The 18,529-nt window shown below is 31.8% G+C and overlaps 1 protein-coding gene across 3 annotated transcripts in view; it reads left to right on the top strand.

Moving 5' to 3' along the window:
- The window catches only part of nAChRa7 (nicotinic acetylcholine receptor alpha7 subunit), a 317,950-nt gene that overhangs the window by 283,120 nt on the left and 16,301 nt on the right, over positions 1-18,529 (top strand). For all 3 annotated transcript variants that reach the window (XM_076535177.1, XM_076535178.1, XM_076535179.1), the window contains 4 exons: positions 3,175-3,250; positions 10,724-10,918; positions 15,098-15,184; positions 17,994-18,103. In XM_076535177.1, the coding sequence (XP_076391292.1) occupies positions 3,175-3,250; positions 10,724-10,918; positions 15,098-15,184; positions 17,994-18,103 (468 nt within the window). The remainder of the gene's footprint in view (positions 1-3,174; positions 3,251-10,723; positions 10,919-15,097; positions 15,185-17,993; positions 18,104-18,529) is intronic.

Below are 18,529 nucleotides of genomic sequence, written 5' to 3'. Positions count from 1 at the left end.
GTAAAATAAGAAACTTGAAAATGCAGGAATTTAGAATTGAAAAGTTTCACTAAAATAAGAAACTTGAAAATACAGAAAATCGAAGACTCAAAAATTGACCAAAGTAAGAAATTTAAAAATACGAAGAGTTAAAGACTCAAAAATTCACTAAAACTAAAAACTTGAAAATAGAACAAAAACAAAGTCCAAAAATTGACTAAAATAAGAAACTTAAAGTTACAAAAATTCAAACCCCATAAACTTATCAAAATAAAAAGATTGCAAACTACAAAAATTCATATTCTTAAAACATCGCTAAAAAAACCCACCAACAAAGAAATCCAAATAATTAAAAATGTTTATAACCAAAAATTCGATTAAAAACACACAACCCTTTCAAGCATCCAATTTACCCTCTCCATTCAAAACGAAAAAAGTTGTCAAACCCAGCATTCGCGGAATTGTTTAATTTTACGCAGCACTTTCTTTTTTTTTCAACGGAAAAAGACCACAAAAGATGTCCCCCGAAGAATTTTGGTACGCTCCGGCGGGTTATTGTATTAACCAAGTGAAACGGCTAGCGAGAAACTGGATTACCGTGAATTCTCCGCACCCCCGTGCTGTGTTTCGTTTATTGTTACACGAAATGCGCGTTCCATAATTCACGAATTTTCAGCAATCCTTTCAAAATAATGTTTCCCGGAAGCATTACGGCATTTACATCTGGCTGCGTTAAAAGGACAACGACAAGCTCTGTCACATTTACGGAATTAATGGCTTGTAGAATTTAATAAAGCTTCTTTCGATGCGACACCATGTTAATCCAATTACCTTTCGACTTGATATTTCTCTCTTCTCTCGTGTACGGTATTTAGATAACCGCGAGGTGTCTTGTGCGTTTTCTAATTATTGTTTTAGATTTGGGTGGTAATGGCAGTCGCCTCCATTTTGGATTTTACTGTTTGAGAATGTGCTTTCATTTTATTTACTTGATATGCTATTTGTTCGTTCACGAAAGTGCTTTTATTTTGTTCATTGTGGTGGAGGATTTTAAGTGATAGTTTTTTACGTTTTATTATATTTGTTTAATAATAATTTTATACTATTAATTATACCAAAGGAAAATTCAGTTTCTATTAATAGGTCTTCAATTTTTATGGATATATTTATAGGTTTACAAATTTTATGATTTTTAATTTATTTTGTAGTCATTTTTGATTTTTATTTGCGTGAAATAGAAATTCTTTACAATTTTCATATATTTATTTTATAACAGTCTTACATTTTTATTTATGTAAAATTAAAATTTCAATTGCAAATTTTACAATTCTCATACAGTAATTTTGTATTAATTTTACACTTTTATTTATGTGAAATAAAAAATCAATTTCTAATGCAAATTTTACAACTTTTATATATTAACTTGATAATAATCTTACATTTTTATTTATGTGAAATGAAAATTCAGTTTCAATTGCAAATTTTACAATTCTAGTACATTTATTTTATAACAAAATATGAAGAAAATTTATTTGATAAATTATACAAGTGTATTCATAAGTGTTTGTGAATGAAGTCAATTACTTTATTTACCATTTTTTTTATTAATGATATTATTTTATTTATTTTACTTATTTTATTTTATCTTATTGTAAAGGTTTCCTAATTTTTTATGAAGAAGAAACTCTATCCTTGACTTTGCCAAATAAAAAAATTTGTTAACCCCCAAAAGTATTTTCAACATTAAAAAATTAGTACAAAAATTAATATCAAATGTCCCACCTCGAAATACGAAATAAAAATAACAAAACCACATAAAAAACTAATTGCAGCAATAAAATACCTTCAACCTATATTTTTCAAAAGAAGCTCTAAATACATCTCACAATATCTCTCTCAATAAACAATCCCATAACCCAAGTGTCGAATAGAATATTTTCTACCTAAGAGAGTTATAATTGTTCGCAAGATGTCGAAAATATACGAGCTATCTTCATTTGTCGTTGACGATCGTTCTGAATAATTAAAATTGAGGATGCGAATTACGAATGCGATGCGACGGAATTCGAGACTGCTTGAAGGTTCATTAAGGAGGACAATAAGCACGGCGAAGTAGCGAGGGGTAGATGAAGAACAGAGGGAAAGGGTGAAACAGGGAAAACTTAATATACGACGCTTTCCAAGGTCGCATTCGATTTGATACACGAGCTGGAGATACATATTTACTGTTACATATTTATTCTTAATAAATACTACTATTTCCTTCATTCTTAATTTTAATATTCGTAAATTATTATACAAATTAATTAACTGCAGTAAGTGAAGATTTATTTAGCTTATTTATATAAGATTTATATTTTATTATATTTACTGTTACATATTTATTCTTAATAAATACTACTATTTCCTTCATTTTTAATTTTAATATTCGCAAAGTATTATACAAATTAATTAACTGTAATAAGTCCAAATTTATTTAGGTTATTTATATAGGATTTATATTTTATTAGATTTACTGTTACATATTTATTCTTAATAAATACTACTATTTCCTTCATTTTTAATTTGAATATTCGTAAATTATTATACAAATTAATTAACTGTAAAAAATCAAGATTTATTTAGTTTATTTATATAGGATTTATATTTTATTAGATTTACTGTTACATATTTATTCTTAATAGATACTGCTATTTCCTTCATTTTTAGTTTTAATATAACTACAGTATTGTACAAATTAATTAACTTTAACAGGTCAAGATTTATTTAGGTTATTAATATGTTATTTATATATTATTATATTTATTCAGGATTTGTAGGTATTTTCACTTTATATTACATTCTATTTTCTTTTTTTTTATTTAAGCTTAAGTTGAACTCTGCATTTTATTGTTGCAATATGAACAAACTATTTAGTAATTTTTAATAACAATTTTTAATGATACAGATAAACAAATACAATTGTTTCTACGTTAATAATTATCCATACAAGTAACTATCCATATAAATAAATATCTATACATCCACATAAATATCTACATTCCCAAAACAATTTAATACAGCATTATTCAAGGTTGAATTCATATTATACTTTCGTCCAAAAAATTGTACAGTAGCCAAATGAAATGAATAGAAAAAGAGTCGAGCAGAACAAAAACATTTAAGTACTAATCGATCGTTATAAATTTTCAACAGTTGGACCTGCAACTGCAAGACGAGGCCGGAGGTGACATCAGCAGTTTCATCACCAACGGCGAGTGGGATCTGTTAGGTGAGTTTTTACAAGCCTTATCAAGGATCGTTTCATCGCACAGAATGGTTTATACGCCGTGGAAGCAATTGCTGGACGATTAGCAATTCTAAAATCCGGCCACAAGTTCTGTGACACAAAGGATCCGCGATTAATCGTTTGGTGGGTCGACAGAGGTTGCATCTTACTACCGGTGAACTTTATCTAATCTGGATTTTCATCAGCGGGTTACACCTGGTCGAAACGTTTTCCACGTAGATAATTGAAATTAATTAGACACTCGAGTTCCTTTCATTAGCTATTCAGAAATTTATGTTGCGTGATGGAAGTATTCAATTTATTTGCGTTATATTTTTTAGGGTGTATATTATTGGATTAATTAATTATTTGTGGTACATTCTTTGTGACATCTTATAATACAATTTTGGTTAAAATCTTTATTATCGTTTATTGTCATCTTTATTATCCTTATTATCTTTAGTTTCGTTTAAGGGTTTAAGGACGCAGTTTCTTTTTCTCTTTCAGAAATTTGTAATTGGGGAATTTCATGAATTGAGTGCTTAAGGAAGTTTGAAAAGGAATTTGGAATGTTGGGAATTAAGTTTAGTAATGCACACTAAGAGTCTTCAAACTTTCAGACTTTCAAATTTGTACATTTAGATATTTTATGAGAGTTTCAAATTAGCAAATTCTCAAATTTCTATATTCAGGAATTTAGGGATTTTCAATCTTTCGAACTTAGAATTAGAGAACTAACGACTTAGAGATCTAGGGATATAGGAATATAGAAGTATAGGAATTTTTATATGAATTCAAAATGAATGTAGTAATGTTATGATAAAGTAATTGAGTAATAGAACAATATCGAAATATAGAGATTTAGGTACCTAGGGATTTAACAAGCTTGATATCAGGGGATCTAGGGATATTTCGAGGTTGGAACTTAGGTATTTAGGTATTTTACAATTTTAGAATCTAGAAATCTCAGAAGGTTTGCATTTAGGTATTCACGAATCTAGGGATTTTACAATCTTGGAATTTGAGGATCCAGGAATATTTGAACATTGGGATTTTGATATCTAGGGATTTAACAAGCTTGGTATTTGAGTGTCTAGGGATATTTGGACATTGGGATTTTGGGATCTAGGGATTTTACGATCTAAAAATCTAGAAATCCAAAAATACTTAAACCTAGGAATTCAGAAATCTGGAAATTTAACAATCTTGGAATTTGAGGATCTAGGAATATTTGAACATTGGGATTTTGATATCTAGGGATTTAACAAGCTTGGTATTTAAGTGTCTAGGGATATTTGGACATTGGAATTTTGGGATCTAGGGATTTTACAATCTAAAAATCTAGAAATCCAAAAATACTTAAGCCTAGGAATTCAGAAATCTGGAATTTTAACAATCTTGGAATCTGGGGGTCTAGGGATATTTGGAAATTGGAATTTTGGTATCTAGGGATTTAACAAGCTTAGTATCTGAGGGTCTAGGGATATTTCGACCTTTGGACTTAGGCATCTAGGTATTTTTCACTCTTAAAATCTATAAATCTAAAAATATTTGGACCTGGGAATTCAGGAATTTAGGGATTTTACAATTTTGGTATTTGAGTATCTAGGGATATTTATACATTACAAGTTTCATATCTGGAATTTAACAATTTTGAAATCTGGAGTCTAGGGATATTTGGCCATTGGAATTTTCATATTTAGGAATTTAACAATCCTAGAATCCATAAATCTAGAAATACTTGGATCTAGTAAATCAGATGTCTAGGGATTTAACAATCTTGGATTCTTGGGTCTAGGAATATTTGGAAATTTGGATTTTTGTATGTAGGGATTTAACAATCTTAAAATCTAGAAACCTAGAAATATTTGAGCCTAGGAATTCATGTGTGTAGGGATTTAACAATCTTGCAATCTGGGGGTCTAGGGATATTTTGATCTAGTAATTCAGGTATCTAGGGATTTTACAATCTTATAGCCTAGGATTTAACGATCTTGGAATCTGGGTGTAAAGACATTTGAATCTAACGATCCAGAAATCTGAAAATCTAGGGATATTTATATCCAACAATCTAGTAATACAGAAATCTAGTGATATAAGTATATGAACACAGAAAATGTATAGATTGAAAAATTAAGAAATTTAGAACTTCTGTAACAAAAAACTGAAAACTTGAAAAATTAACAAATATAATAAAAATTTCAATATTTCAGTCTCCAGTATTTTATTAATTGAAAAATTAAAGACCTAATTACGCTCCCGAGTAATCATTCGAAGCCGAGAATTGTTCTAAGGGAGTACAAGGGACACTTGTGTGACTGACAGTATATACTAATAGAAAAAAAAAAATTGGATCGTTCGAGTGCGGAAAACGAGTGGAACCCTTAAACGATGAATAGCAGTTGTTTAATAATGCATCATTAGCGCAGTTACGAGCTGAATTATTTGCTTTCATACTGCTGGATATCGTGGAATATTTACCCTGAATGGAGAGTTCCTTCAATGCAAGCGAATTTACATGGTTACTTCTCCGCAAACAGCACACATCCGAGCTGTTCACTAATTCCCCCGAACAGTCTACAGACCAATTGGACTGATTTCTCTTAAATGAAAAATAAATTCGATCAAAGTCGAGGATAATTACCCTTTCGTATCGTTATCGTTATTATTATTATTACGTTCGTTCCATTGTGCGCTGTCACGTCGTTCCATAAATTCGATTCAATCTCCACTCTCCGCGTTTTAATGTTAACTTATGGATCCGGTGATTTTACATCGAATTTCAATTACAACAATTTGTTACAGAGTGTCTGAAGAGACATTTCGAAAGATAATATTGACGCTGTAATAGCATTGTCTGATAAATTTATTATTCATTATAGACATTATCGAAACATTTTTTTATATGTTAACCTTTGTTCAAATTAATCGATATGTGGATAATTTTACATATGCACACAAATGTTTTGTTAACAAAATTTAATACAATTATAATAGTGTTCAAAGTAAGAAGCTTGTAACAAGTTTAACAATTTAATATCCGAAGTTATTTTATTTTTTCTCATTTATCCCAGTAATTAAAGTCAAACAACGACGGAAATAACCCAACTCGAATTGCAACGTTGTACCTTCATAATTTGACATTCTCAGAAATTCTGTTACAGCTTTTCACTGCTGCAATTTTAAATGAATTAACAGAAAGTTGTAATAATTCTGCATACTTCGCCATCCAGAGTCTGCTAATTGCAAACCAAATTAAAGATGTAATTTCGCTGTGAATGCATTCTAAGACTTCAGTTCTAAATTATTGTGTCACGATTAACATAATATGAAGGCAAAGATTAATCAAAATTAATAAAGTACGCAAACGAGAACATCCACATGTGAACATGTTAGATAAAGTTCATATATAAGTTTGACATAGGAAAGTGTTATGTGAAGTTCACATATGACCTTGATGTATAAAGACATAAGTTTTATGTATGAATATGACAAATAAACTTGGTATGCGATGTGTCATCTTGTTACACAAATTTCATGAAGAAGTTTCATATGCAGCCTCCACATGTGAATATGTTAGATAAAGTTCATATGTTATGTAAGTTTGATATATGAAAGTATTATATGAGGTTCACATATGAACTTGATGTATAAATACAACATAAATTTCATGTGTGAACATGACATATAAACTTGATATGTGATGTGTGATCTTGTTACATACATTTCATGAAGGAGTTTCATATGCAACCTCCACATGTGAACATGTTAGATAAAGTTCACATATAAGTTCGATATAGGAAAGTGTTGTGTGAAGTTCACATATGACCTTGTTGTGTGAATGTGATATAAGCTTCATGTGTGAAAATCACATACAAACTTGATATGTGATGTGTGATGTTACATACATTTCATGAAGGAGTTTCATATGCAACCTCCACATGTGAACATGTTAGATAAAGTTCATATGTACGTTTGATATAGGAAAGTGTTGTGTGAAGTTCACATATGAACTTGATGTATGAGCGTAATATAAGCTTCATGTGTGAACATCACATACAAACTTGATATGTAATGTGTCATCTTGTTACATACATTTCATGAAGGAGTTTCATATGCAACCTCCACATGTGAACATGTTAGATAAAGTTCATATGTACGTTTGATATAGTGTTCACGCGCTGGGTAAAATATTAATTATTTATAGTTAATTTCGAAGGTTGTAAATCTTCGTCGACCCATGGCGTTTCCACAACTTGTTACGGTAATGGAATTATATGTAGAGTTAGTATTATAGAGTAGAATTGATAGAGTGGCTCAGAGTCCTCCACACTGGTGTGCCCAGGTCAATGAAGGATGTAGTTCATCATCCCACTGGTAGTAATGATTGTTGTGTGTTAAAGTTGTTGATAGTGACAAAGTTAATGTAAGACTGACCGAAGTAAGTATATTCTAAGGAAGCTGATTTAAGACTGACTCGTCGCTTCTAAACAGCCAGAAAAGAAAGCAATGCAGGAAGTTCAGGACGTGAAGGCGTTACCAAAAACGGCCAATCAGGACAGATTTTTATTTGTGAAAAATACTGATTGGTGAGATGGTTTAGCGAATGGGATTGTAAGATTTTTAGCCTTTATTCCAGGGTTGTAAATTACATTTTGTTAACAAAGTAACCCAAAGCAATTGAGTGATTTGGGTCCTTCAAAGGAAGTAATAAATGGGCACCATGTGTTTATCATCGGAGTTCGAGCGCGTAGGCCCACTTTATTGGGGTGCACAGTTTAGGACCATGGAATAAACTTCTTTAAGAAAAAGTATATTGGTGTTAAGAAAGCGTGCTTTTCTGGCCTATTAGAAGGTTATTGTCAATTGTTAAGAACGTCAAGTTGTGGAGACGTTCATATGGTCTTAAATATCAGTTTAAAATTCCAAAGGTGAAACGTTTTTGGGTTTGACAAAATACCCATAAATGTTACTTTAATTATATTCCGAGCAACTCGGAACATATAGGAAAGTGTTGTGTGAAGTTCACATATGACCTTGTTGTATGAATGTAATATAAGCTTCATATGTGAACATCACATATAAACTTGATATGTGATGTGTGATGTTACATACATTTCATGAAGGAGTTTCATATGCAACCTCCACATGTGAACATGTTAGATAAAGTTCACATATAAGTTTGATATAGGAAAGTGTTATGTGAAGTTCACATATGAATTTGATCTATAAATGTATCTTAAGCTTCATGTGTGAACATCACATACCAACTTGATATGTGATATGTGATCAAACAAGATCACATATAAATTTCATGAAGAAGTTGCATATGTAATCCCCACATGTGACCATATTAGATAAAATTCATACATAACTTTAAGAAATCTATTCATGAACAATTTTATTTAGCAAAAAAAAGTTCAGCCAACTTGTTTCAAACGAATTAATTTTGCAAAACGCACGTAGCACTTCCCTGCCTACTAGACTTGCAAAACAAGAACATTTTGTCCCTGAACGAGTCTATATTTTTTTATTCTCGTAACATATACACACGCGGAAGTTTGAGAGCTTATGAAGACCGCGCAGAAACGTATCTTAAGTGACTCGAGCCGCAGAAAAATGTGGTCGTACACTTGAAAATAAAGTCGCCGGCAACTCTCTTACGGTATGTTGCTCGAGATAATTCAAGTGCATAGTACTCTTCGTATAAAATAGTCGAGTCATCGTTGTCGGAAAGCAGCCTTTTATTTCCTGGACCTATTTTTCCCCGTCGAACGTTTCTTTTTGTGTCGTTGCATTCTTCTTTATTGCACGATCGTGTAATAAACATTTCCAGATAAGGAGTAATAAATATCAACGTTGGAATACGCGTATATTGTGCGAAACAGCTGTAGCCAAATTAGAAATCTGTGTCACTGTAACGAGGTTTCCCTGCTTTTCGCAAAAATCGCAGAAAATTTCAGTAATTTTAATAGCCTGAAATTCATCTTTCCTGTTTATTTCACTGTGTAATTCGCGTTAAAAAGCTTGGAATATAAGCGGATTCAGCGATAGAAAAACGGGGTTCTCTTTTTTAAATATTTGTGATGTTTAACCGGTGTTGTGGAGTTTTACTGTGATATCTGGGTGGAACTGTTCGTGTTGCAATTTTAGGTACAGATATAGGAATATTGCTGTGTATGTGTAGGCTTACAGGAAACTGGGAATATAGGAATGTATGTGGAAACATAGGAATTTGAAATTGTAGGAGGCTATTGGATATTCCAAAGTTTCAAAATTTACAATATTTCAAAATTCAAAAATTTCAAGGTTTCAAAATTTCCAATTTTCTAAGTTACAAAACTTCCAAATTTTCAAATTTCCAAATTCCAAAATTCCAAAATTCCAAAATTCCAAAATTCCAAAATTCCAAAATTTCCAAATTGCAAAATTTCCAAATTTCAAAATTTCCAAATTCCAAAATTTCCAAACTCCAAAATTTCCAAATTCCAAAATTTCCAAACTCCAAACTTTCCAAATTCCAAAATTTCCCAATTCCGAGATTTCCAAATTCCACGATTCCAAATTCCAAAATTTCCAAATTCCAAGATTTCCAAATTCCACGATTCCAAATTCCACGATTCCAAATTCAAAAATTTCCAAATTCCAAGATTTTTAATTCCAAAATTCCAAATTCCAAAATTTCCAGATTCCATAATTTCCAAATTCCAAAATTTCCAAATTCCAAAATTTCCAAATTCCAAAATTTCCAAATTCCATAATTTCCAGATTCCAAAATTGCTAAATTCTAAAATTCCGAATTCAGAAATTTAGAAATTCCAAAATTCCAAATTCTCCAAATTCCCCAGATTCCAAACTTCCCAAATTCCAAATTCCCCAGATTAAAAATTCCCTAGATTCCATACTTCCCAAATTCAAAATTCGCCAAATTGAGAATTTCCTTGATTCCAAACTCCCCAAATTTCAAATTCCCCAAATTCCAAAATTCCAAATTCCAAATTCCAAATTCCAAATTTCAAAATTACAATTCCCCAATTCCAAAATTCAGAAATTCGAAAATTCCGAATTCCAAAATTCCATAATTACGAATACGAAAATTACAAATTACAAAATTTGCAGATTCCAAATTTCAAAATTCCAAATTACCAATTCCAAAATTCAGAAATTCGAAAATTCTGAATTCCAAAATTCTAAATTCTGAAGTTTCAAAATTTCAAAATTTCAAAATTCCAAAGTTTCAAAATTTCCAAATATCCAAATTCACAATTTCCCCATACCAAAGTCCCCAAGTTCCCATCATCTTAGAATTTTATATCACTACACATATGTGTAACTAATATCTTACATCTGCAAGCATAAACGAACATAAAACTGAGCTTCATCGCAACATTCAACCCATAAACTATCGTCACCAGAATATCTTCATAAACATATATTTTATATATTTTATATATTAATTAACTATATTTGTTACAGGTGTACCTGGAAAACGAAACGAAATTTACTACAATTGCTGCCCGGAACCGTACATTGATATCACGTTCGTGGTTATCATCAGAAGGCGGACTCTTTACTATTTCTTTAACCTGATCGTGCCATGCGTCCTGATTGCCAGCATGGCCGTTCTGGGATTCACCTTGCCACCTGATTCCGGCGAGAAACTCTCTCTAGGTAACTTATCTAACTATTCTGCACGACATAAGATTAAACGTAGCTTCGCTATCGCTAAAATTACGCTTCAACGCTGTACCTGCGCGGAGATACGCTACGAAACTTTCTACACCCATACCTCCAAACAAATGGCTGCTGTGTCTTTGCATTATGATAAGACGTGCTCAAATACATTGCACATTCTGCATCTTTCTTATGCATATCCTGTCTTCAGTATTAACTGCTTTCTTATATTTTTTATATTTTACTATTAACTGTTTTTTTTATATTTTTTTGTTATTCTGTTATTTTTTATAATGGGGTGGTTTTGAAGAGGAAGATAGAAGGTGGAGTCAAATATTAATTCATAGTTTTCTTCATGTGGTTTAGATATAGTAGACAAGATAACTATGTCCTTAGGTTCTCATATTTTTTACATATTCTCATTTTTTGTAATAGGGGTAGTTTGGAAGAAGAAGATTGTATAGAAATGGAGTTAAATATTAATTTATAGTTTTCTTCTGGGAGTTCTAGATATAGTAGTCGAGATAACTATGTTCTCTGATTCTCATATTTTTTACATATTCTCATTTTTTATAATAGAGGGGTAGTTTTGAAAAATAGGATCCACATATGTGGATTTGTATAATGATGCATAATTTTCTTCTTTGCGATTATAGTAATCAAGACGTTATGTGTGTACTTGAAGCGTGATCTAGTTATGTGAACTTTGTGGAGGAGTTTGATATGCAAACTTCACATATGAATATATTATAAGATCACATATGAATTTGATTATATAAAGGTGTTATGTGATGTTCATATATGAAGTTCATGTAAAAGTTGATATATAAACTTGATGTGTAATCTCATATAAATTTCGTGGAGAAGTTTCATATGCAACCCCCACATGTGAATATGTTAGATAAAGTTCATATGTAAGTTTGATATGTGAAAGTGTTATGTGAAGTTCACATATGACCTTATTGTATGAACGTAATATAAGCTTCATGTGTAAAAATCACATACAAACTTGATATGTGATGTGTGATCTTGTTACATACATTTCATAGAGGAGTTTCATATGCAACCCCTACATGTGAACATGTTAGATAAAATTCACATGTAAGTTTGATGTAGGAATGTGTTATGTGAAGTTCATATATGAACTTGATGTATAAAGACATAAGTTTTATGTATGAATATGACAAACAAACTTGATATGTGATGTGTCATCTTGTTACACAAATTTCATGAAGAAGTTTCATATGCAGCCTCCACATGTGAATATATTAGATCAAGTTCGTATGTAAGTTTGATATATGAAAGTATTATATGAGGTTCACATATGAACTTGATGTATAAATACAACATAAATTTCATGTGTAAACATGACATACAAACTTGATATGTGATGTGTGATCTTGTGACACATGTGTGATATTGTCACCTCACATGTTAACCTTGATGTAAGTTCACATATGAATTTCATATATAAAAGTATTATGCGAGGTTCATATATGAACTTGATGGATACGTACAACATAAATTTCATGTGTAAACATGACATACAAATTTGTTATGTGATGTGTGATTTTGTGACACATGTGTGATCTTGTCACCTCACATGTTAACCTTGATGTAAGTTCACATATGAATTTCATATATAAAAGTATTATGCGAGGTTCATATATAAACTCGATGGATAACTACAACATAAATTTCATGTGTAAACATGACATACAAACTTGATATGTGATGTCTGATCTTATGACACATGTGTGATCTTGTCACCTCACATGTTAACCCTGATGTAAGTTCACATATGAATTTCATATATAAAAGTACTATGTTCATACATAAACTTGACGGATAACTACAACATAAATTTTATATGTGACCATCACATCTAAAAACACACACCAATCCAGCAACTACCCCAAATGAAATCTCAAATATGAATGATCTAATTCATCACATAATTACGTCTAACATAAAATAATTGAAGTAAACGTTTCCGCATATTCTGGCAAATGTAATGTCAGGAGGTCAAGACGGTTGAACGGTTCGTTGTTCAAGGAAACTATGATTCAATTTTATGTTGCAATTTAACACGAGTACCATCGAAGATTGTTCCTAGTCCAAGTAATTGTTGTGTTGCCAAACAAATGCGTACACATAGTTGTCGAATTACTTCGTTACAACACTCACCCCCAGATTACTCTCTCTCTTTCTCTCTCTGCTGGTAAGTTGAAATCGCGTAGTTGCATAATTCCAATTCCTTGCAGGCTTCGAAGCACGCTATAACGGCTCGCGTGATTAGATTCAATCGAGTTCTCGTAACGTATTGAATGCACGAGAGATTACAGTCGCGTCGATCTCGATCACAGACATCTCGCGTATCAACGAGATGTTGGAATTTATTGATCACTGACCCTCTGTAGCTTCGCGTTTCAAGGTGCCGGGGATTCAGACGCTTTCGAAAGAAAGCTGATATTCGCTCTTCTTTGATGGTGATTAATTGTTTGCAGAGCGATACAACGTTCGATAGCAGGAATGAGAATGCAAATTCTGGGATTTCGTTTGGGAATGGAGGGATTGGAGGGTTGCTCGTTAGAGCAGGAAATTCAGAGTTTGGTCTGGAGGATGTTGGGGTTGAGGGTTTGGGGATTTGGGGATTTAGGGATTTGAGGATTTGGGAATTTAGGGATTTTGAGATTTGGGGATTTTGGGATTTGGGGATTTTGGGATTTTGGGATTTGGGGATTTGGGGATTTGGGGATTTTGGGATATGGGGATTTAGGGATTTGGGGATTTGGGGATTTTGGGATATGGGGATTTTAGGATTTGGGGATTTTGGAATTTGGGGATTTGGGGATTTGGGAATTTGGGGATTTGGGGATTTGGGGATTTGGGGGTTTGGGAATTTGAGAATTTGGGGATTTTGGGATTTGGAGATTTAGGCATTTGGGAACTATAAATTTGGAAACTTGATCTTATGGGAGTTAAAGAATTTTAGGGTTTAGAGATTAGAGAGTTTGGAGATTTAGGCATTTTGCAATTTGAAAATATAGGGATTTGAGAATTTGGAGATTTAGGAATTTTGGAATTTGTGGATATAGGGATTTGAGAATTTGGAGATTTAGGGATTTTGGGATTTGAAGGTTTAGTAATTTGAGAATTTGGAAATTTGGGACTTTACGACTTTGGGAATTTAGAAATTTAGAAATTTAGGAATGTAGGAATTTAGAAATTTAGAAATTTAGGAATTTAGGAATTTGGGAGTTTAGGAATTTAGGAATTTAGGAATCTAATAATCTAGTAATTTAGTGCTGTACTAACTTAGTGATCTAGTAACTTAATAACCTAGTAATCTTATAACCTAGTAGTCTAATAATCTAGTAATCTTGTAATCCAGTGATCCAGTAATTTAGTAATCTAGTGATCTAGTAATATAGTAATCTTGTAATCTTGGAATCTAGTAACCTAATAATCTAGTAACCTAGTAATCTGGTAACCCAATAGTCTAGTAACTTAGTAATCTGGTAACCTAATAATCTAGTAACCTAGTAATCTGATAACCTAATAATCTAGTAACTTAGTAATCTAGTAACTTAGTAATCTAGTAATCTTGGAATCTAGTAACCTAGTAATTTAATAACTTAGTAATCTAGTAACGTAGTAACCTAGTAGTCTAGTAATCTAGTAATCTAGTAACTTAGTAGTCTAGTAACTTAGTAATCCAGTAATCTTGAAATCTAGGAATTTCAAAATCTGAACATTTGATAATTTGCAAAATTTCATCAGAAATTCTAAAATTGCAAAATTTCATTAGAAATTCTAAAATTACAAAATGTACCAATATAGAAGTTAAAGAATTTAAAAATTCACGACTTTAAGTCCTCCCCAATTCACAACTTCGATAACACAGAACCGAAACCCAGAAGACGAACACACCTCGAAACCAATACCGATAAGATCACCGTACGTGGCAATTATCCATATATTATCTCCCGAGTTACCGGAAACTATCGAATGAGATTCGAATCAGTCAGCGATATACCAAGATCGCATCCTCAGAATTGGGAAGGTCAGACACCTGGTTCCCAAACCCAGCCGCAGGCTCCCGAACGATTAATCTCATCTGATTAGCAGGATGGTTACACGATAACTGATTGGACGAACGATCCTCTTTTGCAGGGGTAACCATTCTCTTGTCCCTCACTGTGTTCCTGAATATGGTGGCCGAGACAATGCCAGCTACGTCGGACGCCGTGCCTTTGTTGGGTAAGTCCGTTGAATCTTTCGCTCCTCTTTTTCTCTCTGTTTCTTGCTGCCACGTTTTATCGGACAGTGCGCCGTCACAGTCACCCTTCGCGAGAAATAAAGTCGAATTTTCTTTTTTGAGGGGGTCGAGATAAAAAGATACCCGCGATCTTCCTTCATAATTCACCCGAGACAAGTTGAACACGCTGAAACGCGTTTTGAATGGACAATCACGCCCTGGGTTATTATCACTTTTCTTTATGGAATGTTCGAATTGTGGGTTTCTTTTGTTTAAGATGTTTTGCCTTGTCGTGTTCACCGTATAAGGATACTTAGATTTAATACAATTTGGGAACATGTTACATGTACAAGGGTAACATTTAAATTTCTGTATTAAGATCTAATATATTATTGAAAATTTGTGAACTCTTCTGACTGAAACTAGTTTAAATTATTATTTGGGACTGTTGAAAATTAAATTTGATGCAATATGAAAATATTTGAGGTTTGACACTCTCGTGTTACATATACAAGGGTGACTTTTAAATTTTTCTGTTAAGATCTAATATATTATTGAAAATTTGTGAACTCTTCTGACTGAAACTAGTTTAAATTATTATTTGGGACTGTTGAAAATTAAATTTGATGAAATATGAAAATATTTGAGGTTTGACACTCTCATATTACATATACAAGGGTGACTTTTAAATTTCTCTATTAAGATCTAATATATTATTGAAAATTTGTGAACTCTTCTGACTGAAACTAGTTTAAATTATTATTTGGGACTGTTGAAAATTAAGTTTGATGAAATATGAAAATATTTGAGGTTTGACACTCTCATGTTACATATACAAGGGTGACTTTTAAATTTCTCTATTAAGATCTAATATATTATTGAAAATTTGTGAACTTTTCTGACTGAAACTAGTTTAAATTATTATTTGGGACTGTTGAAAATTAAGTTTGATGAAATATGAAAATATTTGAGGTTTGACACTCTCATGTTACATATACAAGGATGACTTTTAAATTTCTCTGTTAAGATCTAATATATTATTGAAAATTTGTGACCTTTTCTGACTGAAAACAGTTTAAATTATTATTTGGGACTGTTGAAAATTAAGTTTGATAAAATATGAAAATATTTGAGGTTTGTCACTCTCATGTTACATATACAAGGGTAACTTTTAAATTTCTCTATTAAGATCTAATATATTATTGAAAATTTGTGACCTTTTCTGACTGAAAACAGTTTAAATTATTATTTGGAACTGTTGAAAATTAAGTTTGATGAAATATGAAAATATTTGAGGTTTGACACTCTCGTGTTACATATACAAGGGTGACTTTTAAATTTCTCTATTAAGATCTAATATATTATTGAAAATTTGTGACCTTTTCTGACTGAAAACAGTTTAAATTATTATTTGGAACTGTTGAAAATTAAGTTTGATGAAATATGAAAATATTTGAGGTTTGACACTCTCATGTTACATATACAAGGGTGACTTTTAAATTTCTCTATTAAGATCTAATATATTATTGAAAATTTGTGACCTTTTCTGACTGAAAACAGTTTAAATTATTATTTGGAACTGTTGAAAATTAAGTTTGATGAAATATGAAAATATTTGAGGTTTGACACTCTCATGTTACATATACAAGGGTGACTTTTAAATTTCTCTATTAAGATCTAATATATTATTGAAAATTTGTGAACTTTTCTGACTGAAACTAGTTTAAATTATTATTTGGGACTGTTGAAAATTAAGTTTGATGAAATATGAAAATATTTGAGGTTTGACAATGTCATTATATAAGGGTGACATTTAAATTTCTGTACTGATCTAATATCTATTTTATTAAAAATTTGTAAATCAATGTTCCTATAGTACTATGTTCATCTAAAGCTAGTTGGGAATAAATACCACCCATTTACATAATAATTAAAAATATTTGAAAAATCATCAATTCTAGTATTTACCTAAATTCTGTCTGACCTCATCTACATATCATAACCAAAAAAAAATTTTGCCCATACAATTTAACCCCTTTCACTATGACAAATATTACACATTTGTCAAGTACGTCAGAAGCAACCAGCCACAGCTACAATACCAAACCAGATAAAGAAACTTTAACTATTAAGTCAATTCTTTATTCAGCAATCCTTTACTACTCAAATTATAATTAGACCTGAACTGCAAGTTAAGTGTATTAAAAATCGGTATAAAATTGATGTCTGTCAAAGTACGAGTGCGTTACGAGTCGAACTCAAAATAGTGCAAGGTTCATAAACTTACAGAAAAATATATCACATACAATACATATACATATGTATACACCTGTGTTGCCTATCTTGAAATCTAACAACCACACTATTACACACCTACCAAAATTTTCTATTTGCAGCCGATCCACGACATATCAAATCCCATATCACTAAAGTATCAGTGGATACAAGAATCATCGTGCAGAGAATTCACAGGGTCTCGGATGCCTTGATCACAGTAACTCTGTCGCTTATTGTACACAATCCTTTGTCCTTGTCCGACGATCTCCTATTTCAGTCAGAACTATTCTACTCGCTGTAACATCGGCTTGACAGTAGTGACGGATCGCACGGGTCAGACCTGGACTTCGAGAACAAACATTCATTGACGTCTTGAATAGCTACGGCTGGAGCGGACGTTTCAAAACCGTACAGCTGATGCCTCGATTGGACATAATGAAAACGTGATCGATGATCTATAAATCGAATTCGATCATTGGCAAATATTTCCCTGTTCGAAAAATCGTGTTTCAATTCACGTTCGTGTTTGCGCAGGTACATACTTCAACTGCATTATGTTCATGGTGGCCAGCAGTGTTGTCAGCACCATACTCATTTTGAATTATCATCATCGGAATTCTGACACTCATGAAATGTCCGAGTGGGTGAGTAGTTTTTTATTTTGTACTGTTATTAAGGTTTAATAATCTATTTACACTATTTTAATCTAATTACATTACTAAGGTAATTGTACTGTTATGAAGGTAATATTTTAAGAGCAAGCTGAATATTTATTGGTTTCAATTTGTTTGAGATGTTTTGAATCATTGGTCCTTTGACTTGGACTAGAAATTAATAAAAAATAAATTAAACCAGTGTAATTATTGTTAAAAATGAATTAAACAGATTTTGTTGGGATGAGGCAGATTATACTGATTAGGATTAGAGAGCTTACGTTGTTCTCTTGACACCAAGTCTCTACGGAGTTATTTCGCGGATGATCCTGTCGTATATGTGACTTCAATTAGTGTGAGACCATGTACCTGAAGAGTGCTTCAGGTTTACTTTGGTCGTTAACGCGATTCATCCTT

This window comes from Megachile rotundata, chromosome 8, assembly GCF_050947335.1.
Source record: "Megachile rotundata isolate GNS110a chromosome 8, iyMegRotu1, whole genome shotgun sequence".
NCBI lineage: Eukaryota > Metazoa > Arthropoda > Insecta > Hymenoptera > Megachilidae > Megachile > Megachile rotundata.
The sequence above is the reverse complement of the archived record's forward strand: the minus strand, read 5'-3'. Positions and strand labels throughout refer to the sequence as shown.